We start from the raw sequence: 19,692 nt of genomic DNA on the forward strand, positions 1-19,692 counted from the left end.
AGGGGCCCAAGGACTGGGCCATTCACTGCTTTCTCAGGCCATAGCAGAGAGCTGGATAGGAAGCGGAGCAGTCGGGACCCGAACCGGCGCCCACATGGGATGCAGGTGCTTCAGGCCAGGGCGTTAACCCACTGTGCCACAGCACCAGCCACATATGACTTTCAAATAAATACTTTTTAATTTATTTTTTAAATAAGCTGAGAATTTAACTTTTAATGTATATACCAGAGGACATTCTTAAGATTATCATTTTTGAGGCTGGCATTGTGATACAGCAGGTTATGCTGCCATCTGTAATGTCATCATCCCTATGAGTGCCAGTCTGAGTCCTAATTTACTGTTCCACTTCTGATCTAGCTCCCTGCTACTACACCTGGGAAACCAATGGAAGATGGTCCAAGTGCCATGTGGAAAACCAGATGGAGTTCTGGGCTTCTGGTTTCAGGCCTGGCACAGTCTTGGCCGTTATAATCATTTGGGAAGTAAATCATCAGATGAAAGGTCTCTGTCTCTCTCTCCTTCTCTGTAACTCTCTGCCTTTCAAATAAATAAAGCTTTAAAAAAATTATCATTTCCAACTTCATGGCAAACCACTATAAAAAATGTTTTGAAAACCTAAAATTGATTGGCATTATTTAATTATTCTTCAAATTTAGCTCTTTTACACAAAGCTCCTAAAAATGAACAATGGTATTAGCTACAAAAAAAACAATACTATTAAAAGAATCTAACAAAAGCTCGCATAATACTGGTGAACTATTTGCATTTTGTTATCCAAATTTCTTTCTTATGAAATATTTCCTTATCAAAGTAAACAACTTATAACAACAAGCTAGCTTCATGAAAGTATGAAAGATGAGACAAAGGGACAAATACAAACTGCACAAGAAGCAATTCCAAATTGGTCCCATCAACAGTAGAAAGCAGTGGAAAAAGAAAACAAAGCATATAAGGTTCAATGTATATTCAATTAAGTACATATTTCATAGAGGAAAATATGCTTTTCTGATTGTGATATTAGCCATTACATAATCATCAACAGTTTACCAGAGGCTTTGAAATTTTGAGAAATTATGTAATTTCTCTACATGGCTAACTCAAAGCTACAGATTCAATAAGTAGCAATTTTTAAAACATTTAAGTGGTACCAAAATAAAAATCAGTTATTTAAAATTTGTAATTATAGGGGTAGGTGTTCGGCCTAGCAGTTAAACAGGATGCCCATGTCCCACATCACAGTATCTGGTTTGAACTCCTTGCTCCGTCTCCTGATTCCACCTTTCCACTGATGCAGATCCTGGGAAGCAGGAGTCACAGCTCAAGTATCTGGGTTCATACCATCCAAAGGGGAGACCTAGATTGAGTTCCTAGGTATTGGCTATGGCCCAAGCCCTGACCTAGCCATTTTAGGTATTTCATGAGTAAACCAGTAAATGGAAGCTCTATCTGTCTCACTCACATTTAAAAAAAAAAAAAAAAGGCAACTTAAAAGGCAAATTTAAAAAGAAGCTACTGTAACAATGATAAATCGTTTAAAATCAGAATTTACAAAATGCAATGGAATGGTAAACAAAAGTTAATTTATGCAAAATATGTCTGAGTTTATAACCAGAAAAGCTAGGATTTCAATGTGATATACGGTATAGTAGAAGGTAACAAGATAAAGAAGAAGTTATTCATATATTTTCAATTATCTCAAATTTTAAAAAGCCTTTGAACATCTGTAATTGTAATAATTAGCAACAGTCTAAAATAAATGCATTTCATCAGCAGAGCATGCTTAAAACTTGAATTCCTATGCCCTACCACTGATACTGAACATGGATACTGATATTCTCATTTCTCTGGCTTACACATAATACTTTGACATTTCAAGTCATACAACAGAGTGTCATGCCCTAATATGGAGTATAGAAGACATTAGGTACTCACTGACCTTTAAAAAAAAAAAAAAAACTTTTAATAAATTCATCATATAAACAACTCCTATTGGATGGCTCCAAAAATACAAGAAACAAGTGACAAAAGAGAATGAACAAACCTTGTATGCTTTCTTAGGACATTTTACTCATTCAAACTAATAATTAAACCAAATTCTCATTAATCGTATCAAACACATTAAGTAATTCAAAAAACATGTGTACTTTAATCACCTCTACTTGCCAATCTTGATTCTCCTCTAAGAAAGCCCATTAGCTAAAAGTAAGGTTTTATCATTCTAAACCAAAAAGTACCAGAACTTACCATTTCAAATGAAAAGACATGTTATACCTACAACACAGCAGAGTAATAAGCTAATATCAGTTTAAAATAAAAACAAAATAGATTCCACAATAATGACAGGATTATTCAATAGGACACTTAGCATTCCTCAGTAGAGAATTTCTTTCTCCAAACTCTCAGAATATTTTATCTGTTATCTCTTAATGTTCTTTATCTATACTCTACATCTAAAATCCTCTAACATCCTCTGTATCCTCTACGGCGTTCAGTACTATGTTTTGAACACAGGAAAAAAGGAGCAACTTTTTTTCTTCCTAAAATGAAACCTCCAAGTCTTCCTGTAAGACTAACACTCTGAAGGAATATTCAAGTAGGATCCGCATACTGAAAAGTTAGGTGTGCTGAAAACCAAGCACAAAAATATTGTTATTTGACAGTAATCTTTGGTTTTTAAGATTGACTCTTCATTTTGTGTTCCATTATGAAGTCTTTAAAAATAAATCAGTAGTTGCACCTCAATGCCACTTGTTTTCCAAAATGACATATTTAACATCTGAAATATCAGTATTCAGTAAAACACCAAGGTGTGGCAGCCCATAAAGTACACTGAATACTATAACTGAGTTGCACTGGCATTTGAAAAACAATTTCTCTCATTTTACATCTAAGTAACTATAATATTATAAGTATAAAGCTGTAGACCTCAAAAAACCTCAGAGAGTAACCTAAGTAGACAAGAAAGTCAGAAAATAATTAGAGCATAACTTTTTAACTACTTAATAAAATAATTATATTCAAAAAAGAAAAGATTATAACTGGAGCAAGGATTCAGAGAAGATAATCTATAAACACTTCCTGCATAGATTTTCTCCAAAGGGGACAGAGAGGGGACAAAAGAGATGAGGAAACATTTCTGAAATTCTAAAGAAGACAATAAAATACTAGAGTCATCAAATATGACATAGAAATAACCAAGTACAATAAAGTGTCCTCTGATAAAGTATGTGTAGAGTATAAGTGACTCAAATACTTTGAACACAAATATCCCAATTCATTAAAATCCTAAAGACTATTTCCAAGTGTATGTATAAACAATATAATCTCTTTGTTTCTACTGGACTACAAAAGTGTAAGCTGGCAGCCAGCACTGCGCATTAACAATTTAAACTGCAGCCTGAGCCAACAGTATCCCAAAAGAGCACAGTTCAAATATTGGCTGCTTCACTTGCAGTCCAGCTTCCCACTAATGTATCTGAGAAAGCAGAAGACAGCGCCAGTACTTGGGCTCCTGCCACCCACCACCCAGATGGAGTTTGTTCTAGGCTCCTGGTTTTAGCTCGGCCCCACCCTGGCCAATGGGGATATGTGGGTGGTGAACCAATGAATGGAAGATATCTCTATTTCCCCCTTTTCTCTGAAACTCTTCATTTCAAATAAATAAATATATCTTTAAATTGAAAAAAATCTAGGTCAAGTTATGAAAATCATCTAAGCATTCAGAAAAGTCAATGATTTGTAATAACCAATTAAATTATTTTAGCGAAAAAATAAATGAAAACTATTTGGCAACCAAATCTGGTCACAACCAGAACATTATATAGGAAATCACTTCCATACTAAAATTATTATCCTTTTCTGATTTTACTAATATGTCCAAACCACTGGGATTGGGCCACCATTATACCAGCAACAGATAACCTGCCCAGCAGGCCAAACCTAAATCTAACAACAAATCCTATAGCAAATAATTATTTTTTTACTGCCATAGGATTATGAAGAGGCCATAAAAATCCTTTGTAAATTATGTCTTGTTTGAATGCCTCAAGTATTTACATAGCACCCCCGCATACCTACCTCCCTCAAAAAAAACGTACAACACAATCAAATTACTTGTTAGAGGTTTGTAGAAAGAGAAGCAATAGCCATGTGGAAACTATCAAACAGTAATTTTTCTCAAAACTCACAAATGATTTAGAAAATAAATTTGTATCATAACTACACATTCATTCATTTATTGACAATAAGGTCATTTCTCCCTGCCCATACCAATTACTGAACTTTTCACTACTGACCAGAATTTCTGTTTGGAATTTTGAATATGACACATTAGGTGTCAATTAATAATAATAATAATAATAATAATAAATTTTTTAAATGTCCATACAAGAAGCAGAAAAAGAGAATGACATAAAGAAGTGGCTGGTTAAATAACAGGCCAAATTTGACAATGCACATCAAAAAGGGGTTAACAATTGAAAAAATAATGCTTTACACTTCTATTGACTAAAACTAAAAAGATTTGCCAACTCCAAGAAATCAGTGTGAGGCAGTAATTCTTTACCAGTTCTCCCCGTAACTTTTCCTCTGATTTATAACCATGACTACCAATCAAACTTCTGGTCACTAATTTGAATTCGTCAGGAACCTTGCATTTAGTGTATGACGTGCTGTGCTCAGAAAGCCTTCTATAAACACTGGAAAAGAACATATAAGTTAATAAATTTGCATTACAACTTAAAAACACCACTGAGTTTGGTTAACAAGCCACTGTTTACAGACTACCCCCAACTCTCAGACTGGCTCCAAATCAGGAATTAGAGGAAACATACTGGGTAAAGAGCCCCATAGTAAATACTCTAGGCTTCCTGATCATACAGTTCTGTCACAGATACTCAATTTAGCCTCTGTAGGACAAATCAGCCATACACAAGCAAAAACAAAGAGCTGTGTTGCAATACAATTTTATTTACAAAAACAAGCAATTTTCAGATTGAGCTGGAACTACTCTAGTCCATCCACCTCTGGTTTAAAATGAAGTAATTAAAAGACCAAAATTTAATGTTACCACTTGAGACCATATCCCCTGCATATGTATAGTCTGAAAGCCCAAATCAAAATTGCCATACACAAATTCCACAGCACCCTATTAGTGCTGTGCTATTTAAATTGTGTTCTGTGTGACTTTCACCACATGCTGAAACATACCAAGCTTGTCTTCTATTCATATTTCCAAGACCCCTAAAAACATGGACGACTATTATTTTCATTTTGACACAGGGTCAGTCGCTTTTCAATCCTGGATCCAGCTATGTGCTCTAGTTTCCTGCTAATGCAGATCCCAGGAGACCGAAATGATGGCACAAGTAAGTAATTAGGTTCCTGCTGCCTACAAGGGAGACCTAGATTGAGTTACCAACTCCTGGCTCTGGTCTGAGTTACTTTGGGCATTTGAGAAGTACAAGCAGTAAATTTGAGCATTCTGAGTGTACGAGTGTGTGTGTGTGTATGCACACACATGTCTCTATAATAAAGTTAAATTTTTTTAGTTTTAGAAAAATACAGTGGACTCAGGCCCTTTCCTGTAAGTTCCACAAATGTATTGCAAGGCTAGTAATTACTGCATTTAGCAAAATATACAATCAAAGGACAACACATATAAGAAATTACTCTGAACACAAGGAAAATCAATTTCTAGGTATAAGACCAAGAAACTCACAACATTTTGAAAAAGTTCCTTGAGGGACCAGTGTTGTGGTTCAGTAGGTTAAGCCACCACTTTCAACACTGCACCCCATATCAGACTGCCAGTTCAAGTCTCAGCTACTTTCAATCCAGATTCCTGCTAATGGGCATGGGAAGACAGCAGATGATCACAAAACTACTTGGGCCCTGCCACCTAAGTGGAACACCTGGATGGAGTCGTTGGCTCCCAGCTTTGTCCTAGCCCACCCCAGGCATCTGAGGTCATTTGGGGAGCAAACAGCACACAAAGACCAATCTCTATCTCTTCCTCTTTTCCCAACAGTCTTTCAAATACATTTTGAAAAATTTAAAAATAAATAACATAAAATGCCCCTAGTGTTTATTATGTATTATTTGAAAATTACTGCCCTTAGAAAAGGCATAACTATGTATATATTTTCCTAATGTTTCTGACCTATTTCATAATTCCTGTGTTGCTATAATGAAAAACCTTTGAGAAAGGAATAAAAATTTTTGATTTAGGATATAATCTATTTTTATTTTCAAGATTACTATGCACATGTGTTGGAATATTCAAGACTATTCTCAAGAATCATATGGAAGACCAATGTTGTGGCACAGCAGGTTAAGTTGACAATACCAGCATTCCATACGTGTGCCAGTTTGTGTACTGGCTGCTCCACATCTGATACAACTCCCAGATCCTGGCTTTGGCCTGGCACAGCAATTTGGGGACAGGATAGAAAATCTCTCTAACTCTACCTTTTAAATGAATAAATAAATCTTAAAAAAAAAAAAAATCATACATGACCAGAAACTCTTCAATACCAAGTCAGGTATATACATATATTTAATTTAATGCAATATATCTGAAATGGATCTAAAGGGCTATTCTTTTCTTTATTGAAAAGGTGACCATAATATGTACCATGGCAGAAAAAAATAACTTCTGAGGTTTAGAAACTAACATCTAATCTTAACAATTTAAGATTAGATGCAATTTACCTAATGAAACTATTTTATAATAGAATTACTAAAGCTATGAAGAGACTGACATTCACATTATTTTTATATTAATATTTCCCCAAGAAGCAAAACTGACAAGAAACAAAATCTTTCATTTAGTACAACACAAATTGGTGCCACAAATTAAGACAGTACACTGCAGTATTTCATTAAGTACATAATCTATAGTAAGAGGAGTAACTCAATAGGAAAATAATCACAGTACAACCTCAAAAAGTTTTCACTGTTCCCAGTATAACACTCATGAAATGTCTAAAAGCTGTAAAATTGTGATAAGCAGAAAATTTCAGTAACATTAACTATAAAGTAATCAAATCTACACTCTACACTATGGTAGATATAAATCAAAATATAATTAAAACACAACATAAATGTGTATGTATTCTTAAGGTAGAAAAGGTTATATTATTCTGTAAGATAAGAAATGTTTGGCCGGCACTGTGGCTTAACAGGCTAATCCTCCGCCTTGCGGCGCCAGCACACCAGGTTCTAGTCCCGGTTGGGGCGCCGGATTCTATCCCGGTTGCCTCTCTTCGAGGCCAGCTCTCTGCTATGGCCCGGGAAGGCAGTGGAGGATGGCCCAAGTCCTTGGGCCCTGCACCTGCATGGGAGACCAGGAGAAGCACCTGGCTCCAAGCTTCGGATCAGCGCAATGCGCCGGCCGCAGTGGCCATTGGAGGGTGAACCAACGGCAAAAAGGAAGACCTTTCTCTCTGTCTCTCTCTCTCACTATCCACTCTGCCTGTCAAAAATTTAAAAAAGAGAAATTAAAAAAAAAATGTTTAATTACAATAGCAATTATCAAAGAAAAATAAGGTATGAGATAATGACAAATTGAAACTGATGAAGTTTGTACATATACCTTAGACTCTGAAAAATAAATTCCCATGTGTGGCATAAAATTATCAAGTTGAACGCTAACAAAGAAAAATATGGCCAGATATGGTTACTGCTTCCCCTCACAGTTGATTATGTTAAAAAATTTAGTTGCTCTCTCCTGATTCCTCTCTCTCTTACTCTCTCACCTTCTCCACACCCCGGCCCATCAGGCTGCCCCACTTCCAATCAAGCTCACTATTATGGCCTGGGAAAGCAGTGGAAGATGGCCCAAGCCCTTAGCCCCCGCACCCACGTGGGAGAACCTGAAGAAGCTCCTGTCATCGTGGTTCCTGGCTTCAGATCAGCGCAGCTTGCGACCAATTGAGGAATGAACCATTGGGTGGAAGACATCACTCTCTCTGCCTCCCCTTCTCTTTTTGTGTAACTCTTTCAAATAAATATATAAATCTTTAAAAATTTAATACATAAAATATGAAAATTGCTATTCCTTTTGTATTTTAAAGTCCTATACTCTCAGCTCTACTCAAATATTTCTAGTCTTTCTAATAGGAAGATAACAAAAAAATGATGCAGCATCGTAACACTAACCAAGAAAATCTACTTATTACTTGGGCAAACTGTGCACTTAGCATTTGATTCCTCCCTGAATAGTGATAAAAGATAGAGTACATAAGAGGGCCTAATTTCAAAGCTTAAAAACAAAAATAAACAAGGATTCAAATTCATTTTTTTAAAAAAAGACAGTTTTAAAAGTAAACGAAGAATTAATACAATGCCCTCAAATGTATTCCTATTAACACAACATTTTCCAGTTAAGACTTTCACATTAACACAAAATAGTTGAGATCTATAAAGTGCCCTTGGTAACATTTCTTTCAGTGGTTGACTAGTTTAGTTTAACAATAAGTATTATGAGGCTGGGAACCAATTAAAACTAACACAAAAATGATAAAGGAAAAAATGTATGGTTATTTATATAACCTCTAATCTCAATAAATCTGAAAGTAGAACAAAGTTTATTTCTATTTAGTTCTGTTGTTACACAAATTATAGTTCAACTAACACACTATTTGAAATACAACTGCTCCTCAAAAAATTAAAAGCTTAACTTGTGTCCTATGAGCCACTAATATAAGTATTTGTCACAAGTGATAAATATTCCACGGGGCTGGCACTGTGGCACAGCGAGTTAAAGCTCCACCCTTGGCCGACACTGTGGCTCACTAGGCTAATCCTCCGCCTGCAGCGTTGGCACCCGGGGTTCTAATCCCAGTTGGGGCGCCGGGTTCTGTCCCAGTTGCTTCTCTTCCAGTCCAGCTCTCTGCTGTGTGGCCCGGGAAGGCAGTGGAGGATGGCCCAAGTCCTTGGGCCCTGCACCTGCATGGGAGACCAGGAAGAAGCACCTGGCTCCTGGCTTCAGATCGGCACAGCGTGCCGGCCTTAGCGGCCATTTAGGGGGTGAACCAGCGGAAGGAAGACCTTTCTCTCTCTCTCTTTCTTTCACTGTCTAACTCTGTCCAAAAAAAAAAAAAAAGCCCCAGCCTGTAGCACCAGCATCCCATATGGGCACTGGTTCAAGTCCCAGCTGTTCCACTTCCGATCCAGATCTTTGCTAATGTGCCTGGGAAAGCAGTAGATGGCCCAAGTCCTTGGGCACCTGCATCCCATGGAGACCTGACAAAAGCTCCTGGCTCCTGGCTTCAGCTCAGCTCTGGCCATTGTGGTCATTGGGGAGTGAACCAGCAGAATGGAAGACCTCTTTCTCTCTCTGGCTCTAATTCTCTCTGTAATTCTTTCAAATAAATAAAATAATCCTTAAAAAAAAAAAAATACTCAGAAGTACTTAAATATTCCAGTCCAGGGTTCAACAACAGACTTTTGGCTGGTGCCGTGGCTCAACAGGCTAATCCTCCGCCTTGCAGCACCAGCACACCGGGTTCTAGTCCCGGTCGGGGCGCCAGATTCTGTCCCAAGTTGCCCCTCTTCCAGGCCAGCTCTCTGCTATGGCCCGGGAGTGCAGTGGAGGATGGCCCAAGTGCTTGGGCCCTGCACCTGCATGGGAGACCAGGAGAAGCACCTGGCTCCTGCCTTCGAATCAGCGCGGTGCGCCGGCCACGGCAGCCATTGGAGGGTGAACCAACGGCAAAGGAAGACCTTTCTCTCTGTCTCTCTCTCTCTCACTGTCCACTCTACCTGTCAAAAAAATAAATAAAATAAAATAAACCCCAGACTTTTAAAGATAGCATACCAGAGAACAAATATTTAAAGTTACTGTGAGTCACAAATAGTCTCTAATATTTTGTCCTAAGTAATCCTTTAAAACATGAACGTCATTCTTATCTCTGTGACGTGGGAGTATGAAAACAGCTACAGGACCTCCAATTTCTGCTGTAGTCAAATTAATTTTACTACAATGCTGTAAGTATGTAATGCATATTTTGAAACTACTTAAAAAGTATTTAACGTTTAAATATATTGTCTAAATCTTTCCTAGGAATATAATCTTTTGAAACAATAAATGATCTATTTTTTTAAATGTCAATATAGTCAATGAAGTATTTTACTCATAAAGGTCTAATTCATCTATTCGCAAAGTTCAGTGGTTATTTGTAAAACTTTACCTTCCATTAAATGGAATTTTAAATGCAAAATATTTTTAAATAAAAATAATTTGAAACAATTCAATTTCAAATTATAACAATGTTCCCAAATATTAAAACAGAAAGTAAAACTATCTATGCAACACCAATTATATCTACATTAAATACCATGAGATATAAAACACACTGGCTTAAGTTTTTAAAAATTGTGAATTATTTCAAAGAATAAAGGGTTTATAACTAACTTATTCAAGTTTAGTGGTACAATGCATGTTATGCTATCATTCCCTTCCAGGCCCCTAAATAATTATTTACACGTATAACAGTAGTATAAATTGGTAGAATTCATTCCAGATGTGAATAACAAATGCAAAGAGGGGGTGGGGGGGCTCTAGGACTACATTAATCCCAACAAACTCACAATGTACAAGCACCATAGTAGATATATTCAATTAAATAAGAGGAACGAGTGGAGTTTCCTAATCCTCACTGGAAGTTTCCCTAAACGTTAACACATACGGCTTATAATCGTGATTATATTTGAAGATAAAAACACTAGTTACTATGTTTCAAAATGGATTTGGAAAATTTTTAAATTGCACTTTTTTAACATCATACAAGAGCCTTGCATTGACAAACCTAACATATTTATGTTCAAACAAAACAATCAAAAAATCTAAGACAACTATTCATTCTGCAAATGTTACATAATCAAGGACGAAAACAAAATTGCTATAAAATAATGCAAGAAATTATTCTGGGGGCCGGCGCCATGGCTCACTTGGTTAATGTTCCGCCTGCAGCGCCAGCATCCCATATGGATGCCGGGTTCTAGTCCTGGTTGCTCCTCTTCTAGTCCAGCTCTCTGCTGTGGCCTGGGAAGGCAGTGGATGGCCCAAGTCCTTGGGCCCTACACCCGCATGGGAGACCAGGAAGAAGCACCTGGCTCCTGGCTTCAGATCGGCGTAGCTCCAACCATGGCAGCCATTTGGGGAAAGAACCACGGAAGGAAGACCTTTCTCTGTCTCTCTCTCTCTCTGTCAAAACTCTAACTATCTGTCAAATAAAAAAAAAAAAAATTTTTCTTTTTTTTTTTTTAAAGAAATTATTCCGGGGGAAAAAAAAAAAAACCTGAGAGTTTTAAATTAAATTAATTTAGAGACAGACTTTAAAATCGAATTAAGCTTTTAGGATGACTTACAATAAAAAAACTTACTGATTTAGATGCTATATAATTTTCTTTAAAAGTATATTTACTTGATACATAAAACTTTCTCCCCATGGGTGCTGGTGTTGCATGACAGCAGATTAAACCTCTGCCTGAGACATGGGCAGCTCATACAAGCTTGGGTTCAAATTCCAGCTGCACCACTTCTGTTCCAGCTCCCTGCTCATGTACCTAGTAAAGCAACAGAAGATGGCCAGGTGCTTGGGCTGCTACCACTAATACGGGATAGCAGAATGGAATTCCAGGCTCCTGCTTCTGCCTGGGCCAGTCTCAGCCCCAACCATTGCAGCCATATGGGAAGTAAACCAGTAGGTGAGAGATCTCTTTCTCTCTCTACCCTTTAAATAAATAACTAATTAAAAAAATTTTTTTCTCTCCATTATACAAGTTAAGATTCATTTAGGGGTCAGCACTGTGGAGCAGTAGGTTAAGCCTCTGCCTGCAGTGCCAGCACCCCATATGGGCGCCGGTTTAAGTACCAGTTGCTCCACTTCTGATTCAGCTCTCTGCTAATGCACCTGGGAAAGCATTGGAAGATAGCCTAAATCCTGCACCCATGTGGGAGACCTAGAAGAAGCTCCTGGCTCCTGGAGTGAGAGCAGCCCAGCTCAACAGTTACAGTCATTCTGGGGAGGAAACCAGTGGATGGAAGACCTCTCTCTCTGTCTCCCCCTCTCTCTGAACATGCAACTCTGCCTCTTAAAAAAAAAAAAAAATTTAAAAACACAAACAAAAAAAATTTATTTAGTGTATATGCGTTTTAATAAAAAAAAAAAGTTTTAAAATTTATAGGGAACAAAAGAATGAAGACAGAGAAGGCCAGAAAAAAAAGTATATGTGGCCACTGATGGGTTAATCCATCACTTGCAATGCTGGCATCTGGTATCAGAGTGCCAGTTCAAGCCTTGGCTCCTATACTTCTAATCCAGCTTACTGTTTATGTGCCTGGGACCCCTGCTACTCATGTGGGAGTCCAGGATGGAGTTCCTGGCTCCTGGCTTTGGCCTGGTCAAGATCTGATTGTTGCAGCCATCTGTGAAATGAACCAGTGGGTAGAAGATCTCGCACTCTGCCTTTCAAATAAAGAAATGGTTTTCACATTAAAAAAGCAATTATGATTTGAATTAATACTCATACTTTTAGCCTCAGAAAAGCAGTAACAAGTTTAAAAAAATTCTTATCAAAGCATCATGGCTTTTCAACACCACAGAAAAATTTAACAGTAAATATTTTTCAAAGATTAAAATTCCACTCTTGAAGGTGAACAATGCAGTCCTGCTAGTTATCATTAAGAACTTCTAGATTTTTTAGATTTTTAACATCTGAGGTAGTCTTGTTTGCTCCACCACCCTGTCTCCAGAAATAAAAATGCAGGTCAGATCATGTCTTCTGAACTAATACCAGTTTGCAGCAAGCTAAAGGAAAGTGTTAAACATCACTGCAGTGTGGGAGTGGGTATTTAGCCTCCGCATTAAGGCCATCTGCATCCTACATCAGAGTGCCTGCGTTTGATTCCCAGCTTCAGCTCTTGAATTCAGCTTCCTTGCAAGGCAAACCCTGCAAGGCAGAGGTGATGGCTCAAGTAATTGGATTCTTCCACCTGCATAGGAGATCTGGATCACATTTCTGAGCCCTGGGCCTTGGCCATTGCAAGCATTAAGGAGCAAACCAGTGAATGAGTCTGCTCTCTGCCTCTCAAATTAAAAATAATAGGGGGCAACACTGTAGCAGGTTAGGCCACCACCTGCAGCGCCAGCAGCTCACCAGTTCAAGTCCCGGAAGCTCCACTTCTGATCCAGCTCTCTGCTGGCGAGCCTGGGAAGGCAATGGATGATGGTTCAAGTGTGTGGGCCCCTGCAGCCACCTGTGAGACCCAGAAGAAGCTCCTGTCTCCTGACTTCAACCTGGCCCAGCCTCAGCCATTGTAGCCATTTGAGGAGTGAACCAGCGGACAGAAGACCTCTCTTACTCTGTATCTTCCCTGTCACTCGGACTTTCTTCTTATTTTTTTTTTTAATATTTATTTATTTATTTATTTGAAAGTCAAGAGTTACACAGAGAGAGAAGGAGAAGCAGAGAGAGAGAGGTCTTCCATCCACTGGTTCACTCCCCAATTGGCCACAATGGCCGGAGCTGTGCCAATCCAAAGCCAGGAGCCTGGAGCCTCCTCTGGGTCTTCCACCACGGGTGGAAGATTTGGGCCATCTTCCACTGCTTTCCCAGGCCATAGCAGAGAACAGGATCGGAAGTGGAGCAGCCAGGACTTGAACCAGCACCCAAATGGGAAGCTGGCACTGCAGGCAGGGGCTCTACCCGCAATGCCGCAGTGCCGGCCCCAACTCAAGCCTTTCAAATAAAGAAACTCAATCTTTAAAAAAACCCAGCATGTGATCAGATACTCTGTACAATGAAGTTCTCTTTTAATAATCAAATAAATAAAGGGAAACAAAACAGAAAGAGGGAGAGAAAACTATGTTCTTAAATAATCGGACCTATCCGACAACAAAGACATCAACTGCAAAATAAATAAATAAATAAAGATGACGTGCAAATCTGGGCTTTAAATACACTATACTAGAGAACCAACAAGCTTTAAGATATGATAAAAGAATGAGGGGAAGAGTCATCATCTTTTAGAAATACATGCTGAAAATATTTAAGCATAAAATAACATCAAGTCAAATATTTCATACCAAATAATCTGAGAAAGAAAATGAGCATACTTAAAAGATGAAAAAGATCAGCCATGTGTTTTATAACAGTTATGGTTATATGATAAACACAAACTGGTCTCCTTTTGTGTGTCTGAAATCTGCCAAAGAAAAAGACTTTTGTAATCTTTATATAGATTTCTAATTTAGTAACATTAGTAACATTTTGTAAAGTTCAAATACAATAATGAAAAAATGTTATGACATGATTACCTTTAGAAACTAATTTTAATTTACTAACTGTAAAAAGCTAAGAATCATTAGTTTAACAAACAACAAATTCAGAAAAGTTGGGCATTAAGTGAACCAAAATATAAAGAATTACAAATAAACATCATCTGCCTCACAATATAAAATCATTTCAGTTAACTGGCATTTTACTTACATTTTCCATATAGTTTGGTTTAAAGCCCTCTTGCTGTCGTCTCAATTCCTCCTGTTCTCTGTGTCGGATCATTTCTTCCTCACGACGACGATGCTCTTCTTCATGCCTGAGAATTTTTTAAACAAAAATCTTATCACTATGACAAGTGAGTCATAATTTCATATAAAATAAAATAAAAGCATTTAAACAAATTACATGCACCAGATCTATGACTAATAATTAGCTATGGCATCCTAAATTTACTTTATTTTGTTCTAAGCCTTTAATAAATTCAACCAACCAAAAACTAACTACTATAAACCCAAAATCCAAGCAACAATATATAACTAAGGTAGTTTATGTGCTTATATTTAGGAAACCAAGAATTTAAAAAAAGTTCAAATATGTAACCCTCTTTCTGTAAAAAAAAGAAGTCTGCAGTTCATCACTGTCGTAACAATAGCACAGTGCTTAAAGATACTTCAAAACCTACGCAAAGATAAACCACTTCAAAGCACAACTCTCTAGGCCAAAATCTCATTATGTGCAGAAGGAAAACTTACCAATCCCTCTTGCACCAATTTTTATCAACCTCTGAGGGAAATACCTAGAGTAGGTTGCAGGCTCCCAACTTGCTTTCAGTAAATTAAATTTTATAAGACACTAATTTATATTACTGTCTACAGCTCCCTTGTGGCTAGAACAGATGAACAGTTGAGAGAAAAGTCATCTATAACCTAAAAAGCCTAAACACTTACTATCTGCTTTCCTCCAAGAAAATGTCTGTTAACCCCTACCCAGTAAGTATAATCAAAGTACCACTTATATGTTTGTGCAAAGTCAGATGATGCTGTAACATGATTAAGTGGAAAAATCTACTTCAATACTGAAAAAGATTTTACTTTGATATTTAAATTAACATAAACTCATATATGCCCTCCACAAGAAAAAAAATTCTGCTAGTAATTTTAATAGTAAAGACTACATCAAACTAATGTCCCTTCAGTGGGACTCTTTTTCCAGGTTACTCTTAGAAACAATTTTCTACATTCAGAATTACAGCACAATTCTCCAACTGCAAGACATCTTGTTGTAGTTTGTTGTACAACATTCAGACTAAAAATAGTTTTTCCAATTTTAAAAGGGATTTACATACTAACACTACTTATACTCCCAGTAGGACCTGGGCAGCACTCCAAATCAATCACATTAATATTTCTATAGTAAAGTGAACATTCACATTGTTTACAAATAATAAATGTTTAACATGACCACAACAGGAGTTCAAGTCAAGTTTTGCCAGCCAATACAGTCATATCAGATCTTGCTAACAAATGATACAGGAATAAAGTTTCAAGGATTTTTTGTGTTCAGAACTGCAGAAGGAGTATTATGGACAGAATGATCTTGTGGGGGCCAACTTCTAACACATAATTTTAAATATGCAAACTTATTTTCAATAAATGCAACACATACACACTATGGAATCACTTAAAAAAGCAAAAGGCGGAGGATATGTTAATTGGTTATAAATGTGGGACAATTAAGGGTCACTGTTGCCAATTGTTAAAGAGGTAGATTCATATCTACTAATACCAAAGAATGTCAAGGGAAATTATCAGAAAAAAGGCAAATAAAAGAACAGTTGTTGGAGCCGACGCAATGGAGTGGTAAGCTAAGCTTCTGCCTGCAGTGCCAGCATCCCAGATGGGCACCAGTTCGAGACCTAGCTGCTCCTCTTCCGATCCAGATCTCTGTTATGGCTTAGGAAAGCAGTAGAAGATGGCCCAAGTGCTTGAGTCTGTGCACAGGCATAGGAGACCCAAAAGAAGCTCTTGGCTTGGGATTGGCTCAGCTCCAGCCATTGCGGCCACAATGAATCAGCAGGTGGATGACCTGTCTCTCCCGCTCTCTAACTGTAACTCTACCTCTTAAATAAATAAAATAATTTTAAAAAAAAGTTGTTAGGAAAAGAGGCAAGTAGAAGAATTTATTTATTTGAAAGTTAGAGTTACAGAGAGAGACAGAAATCCATCTGTTGACTCACTCCACAAATGGCCAAAATGGCCAGGATAAAGCCAGAAGCCAGGAGCCTCTTCCAGGTCTCCCACCTGGATGTGGGGACCCAAAAACTTGGGTTATCTTCTACTTATTTCCCAGTCACATAAGCAGGGAGATGGACCAGAAGTAGAGCCCCCAAGACTTGAACCAACACCCACATGGGATGCCAGGATCGCAGGTGCAGTTTAACCCACTACACCAGCATGGCCCCAAGAACAGTCTTCTATTATTTCTTTAAAGAGTCATTTGCTTGGATGGTGCTGTAGTGTAACAGTGCCAGCATCCCATATGGGTGCTGGTTCAAGATCTAGCTGCTCCCCTTCTGATCCAGCTCTCTGCTATAGCATGGGAAGGCAATGGACGATGGCTCAAGTGCTTAGACCCCTGAACCTCTTCCATCTGCTGATTCATTCCCCAGATGGCCGCAATGACCGGAGCTGTGCCGATCCGAAGCTAGGAGCCAGGAGCTTCTTCTGGGTCTCCCACAGAGGTGCAGGGTTCCAAGGACTTGGGCCATCCTCCACTGCTTTCCCAGGCTATAGCAGAGCTGGATGGGAAATAGAGCAGCCAGGACTCAAACTGGCCCCTGTATGGGATGCAAGACTGCAGACTGAGGCCTTAACCTGCTGTTCCCCAAACCTCTTCAATTTAACTGCTACTGCAGTACTTCGAAAGTCATAGAAAATGAAATTAAAGCCTGTTTATTTTGGGGCAAAAGTATTTTGAAATCAATGCATAGTTTTTCCATAACTTCTTATGAACTTTTTGGAGACCACTTGTATGAATGGATTTCAATTATTTTTCATCAAAGTAAACTTTTAAGTTCAACATGAAGGAAAGCCTAATAGTCAAAGTTGGGACACTTTCAGCAACAAAATAATTTAAATGACAACTATGATGCTAACTGTACAAAGAAATAAATGGGAGAGAAAGATTAGCTTTTCTTTACTATAGAATAATAAATGTATGGCTGGTGTTGCAGTGTGGTTACTAAAATAATAGTTACTATAAACACTTCATCCAGTTTCCTCTAATATATAAAACCATGACACACAATCATGAAAACAAGTAATAAACAACAGTACAATATTATAATTAACTAGTCTTATTCAAATTTAACCAATTTCCCCACTAATGTCTTCCTTCTGTTGCAGGACCTAACCCAGAATCTTGCATTCAATAATTATGTCTCTTAGCCCTTAAGGCATTTGGATCTGGCTAAAAAGCCCATGAGATCATTTCAGGCATGGAAAGCCAAAGACACTGTGGCAAAAAATGGCCTACGTGAAAGATCTCTGTGACTGCAATCCCAGTGGAAAGAAGGGACCATCAAATAAGGAGGTACCTTTCTCTGAAGGGAGGAGAGAACTTCCATTTTGATTATGGCCCCACCTAAATAAGGTTGGAGTTTGTGGACTTAAGAGGCTTCCATAGCCTTGCCAGCTCATGACAAAAGCTTTGGATGTGCCAGCGCCTTGGTTCACTTGGTTAATCCTCGGCCTGCGGCACTGGCATCCCATATGGGCGCTGGGTTCTAGTCCTGGTTGCTCCTCTTCCAGTCCAGCTCTCTGCTGTGGCCCGGGAGGGCAGTGGAGGATGGCCCACGTGCTTGGGCTCCTGCACCTGCATGGGAGACCCTGAAAAGGCACCTGGCTCCTGGCTTCGAATCGCCATAGCGGCCAATTGGGGGATGAACAAACAGAATAAAGACTTTCTCTTTCTCTCTCTCTTTCTCTCTCTCTCTCACTATGACTCTACCTGTCAAATTAAAAAAAAAGAGCCTTGGGTGATCAACAACAGGAGTCACTGTGCAACTGTTCCCCATGTAGGACCTCTGTCCTTAATGAGTTATACTATGAGAATTAATGGTAAAACTTATCCTCAGACAGTACTTTATACTTTGTGTGTCTATGTTGGTACAAACTGTTAAAATCTTTACTTAGGATAGAGCTGATCTTCCATATATAAAGATAATTAAAAATGAATCTTAATGAAGAATGAGATGGGAGGAGTGGGGGTGAGAGGGCAGATATGGGGCGGGGGGAAGAACCGCTATATTCCAAAAGCTGTACTAAAAGCTTGCAAAAAATAATAATTATGTCTCTTTTGTCTGCTCCAGTCTGTAACACTCCAATTTTTCTACCTCTCTTTTACAGAGGACTAATTACTTTGTAGGACTATCCTTCAATTTACGTTTGTCTGATGTCATATCATGACTGCAATTAGGTTATACCTATATGGAAAGAATACCATAGAAATGTCCTATTAATCCAAGTGAAGCATATCTAGGAGCCCCTGAAGTCAACTGTCTTAATATGGGTAATAAGAAATTAAATATTTAAATATTGTGGTATTTGCCTAGTCTCTCCACTTTAAGCTTACTATTCTTCAATTTATACTTAATACAATGAGACTATGCAAAAATCACATTTCTCCAATTTTTGTACAACTTGAATATCAATATAGATCTTGCCTGTAGCAATTAGCGTTGTAATGTTTGCCTATCAGTGATTTTTCTCTTTGTAGTCTTTCTACATTTATTTTATTCATTTTGTTTGTTTAAAGATTGATTATATTTATTTATTTATCTGAAGGTCAGAGTTTCAGAGAGAGGTAGAAAGAGATCTTTCTTCTGCTGGTTCATTCCCTAATGGCTACAATGGCTGGGGCTGGGGCAGTACAAGGCCCAAAACAGGAAGCGAAAAGTTTCCTCCAGGTCCCCAGCTGGGTTGCAGGAGCCCAAGCACTTGAGCCAACTTTCACTGTTTTTCCCAGGCCATCAGCAGATAACTGGATCCGAAGTGGCGCAGCTAGGACACAACCAACAACCATATAGGACACTGGCAGCTTCACCCTCTAAACTGCAACACCAGCCATGCATTTATTATTCTAAGGAATAGAATAATAAGGAAAAGTTAGTCTTTCTCTCCCAGTTATTTCTTTGCTTAATTATCATCAAAGTTATTTCATTGTCACTTAAATTGTTTTATTGCTGAAAGTGTACTAACTTTGACTATTAGGCTTTACTTCAAGTTGGCTCCTAGGTTCTTTTGACAAGCTCTGTCCTTGCTCCCTGGTACAAGATATTTCAGTCTCCTGAATTTTTCACCCTACCCTAGTATCAACCATTGTTCCAAAGAGTACCCATTTTGTTTA

General features: G+C 38.1%; 1 protein-coding gene across 1 annotated transcript in view; it reads right to left on the bottom strand.

Moving 5' to 3' along the window:
- PSPC1 (paraspeckle component 1) overlaps positions 1-19,692 on the bottom strand; it is an 85,822-nt gene that overhangs the window by 18,865 nt on the left and 47,265 nt on the right. The window contains exon 6 of the mRNA XM_062194498.1: positions 14,497-14,602. Coding sequence (XP_062050482.1) covers positions 14,497-14,602 — 106 coding nt within the window. The remainder of the gene's footprint in view (positions 1-14,496; positions 14,603-19,692) is intronic.

Source organism: Lepus europaeus, chromosome 6 (assembly GCF_033115175.1).
Source record: "Lepus europaeus isolate LE1 chromosome 6, mLepTim1.pri, whole genome shotgun sequence".
NCBI classification, from domain to species: Eukaryota; Metazoa; Chordata; class Mammalia; order Lagomorpha; family Leporidae; genus Lepus; species Lepus europaeus.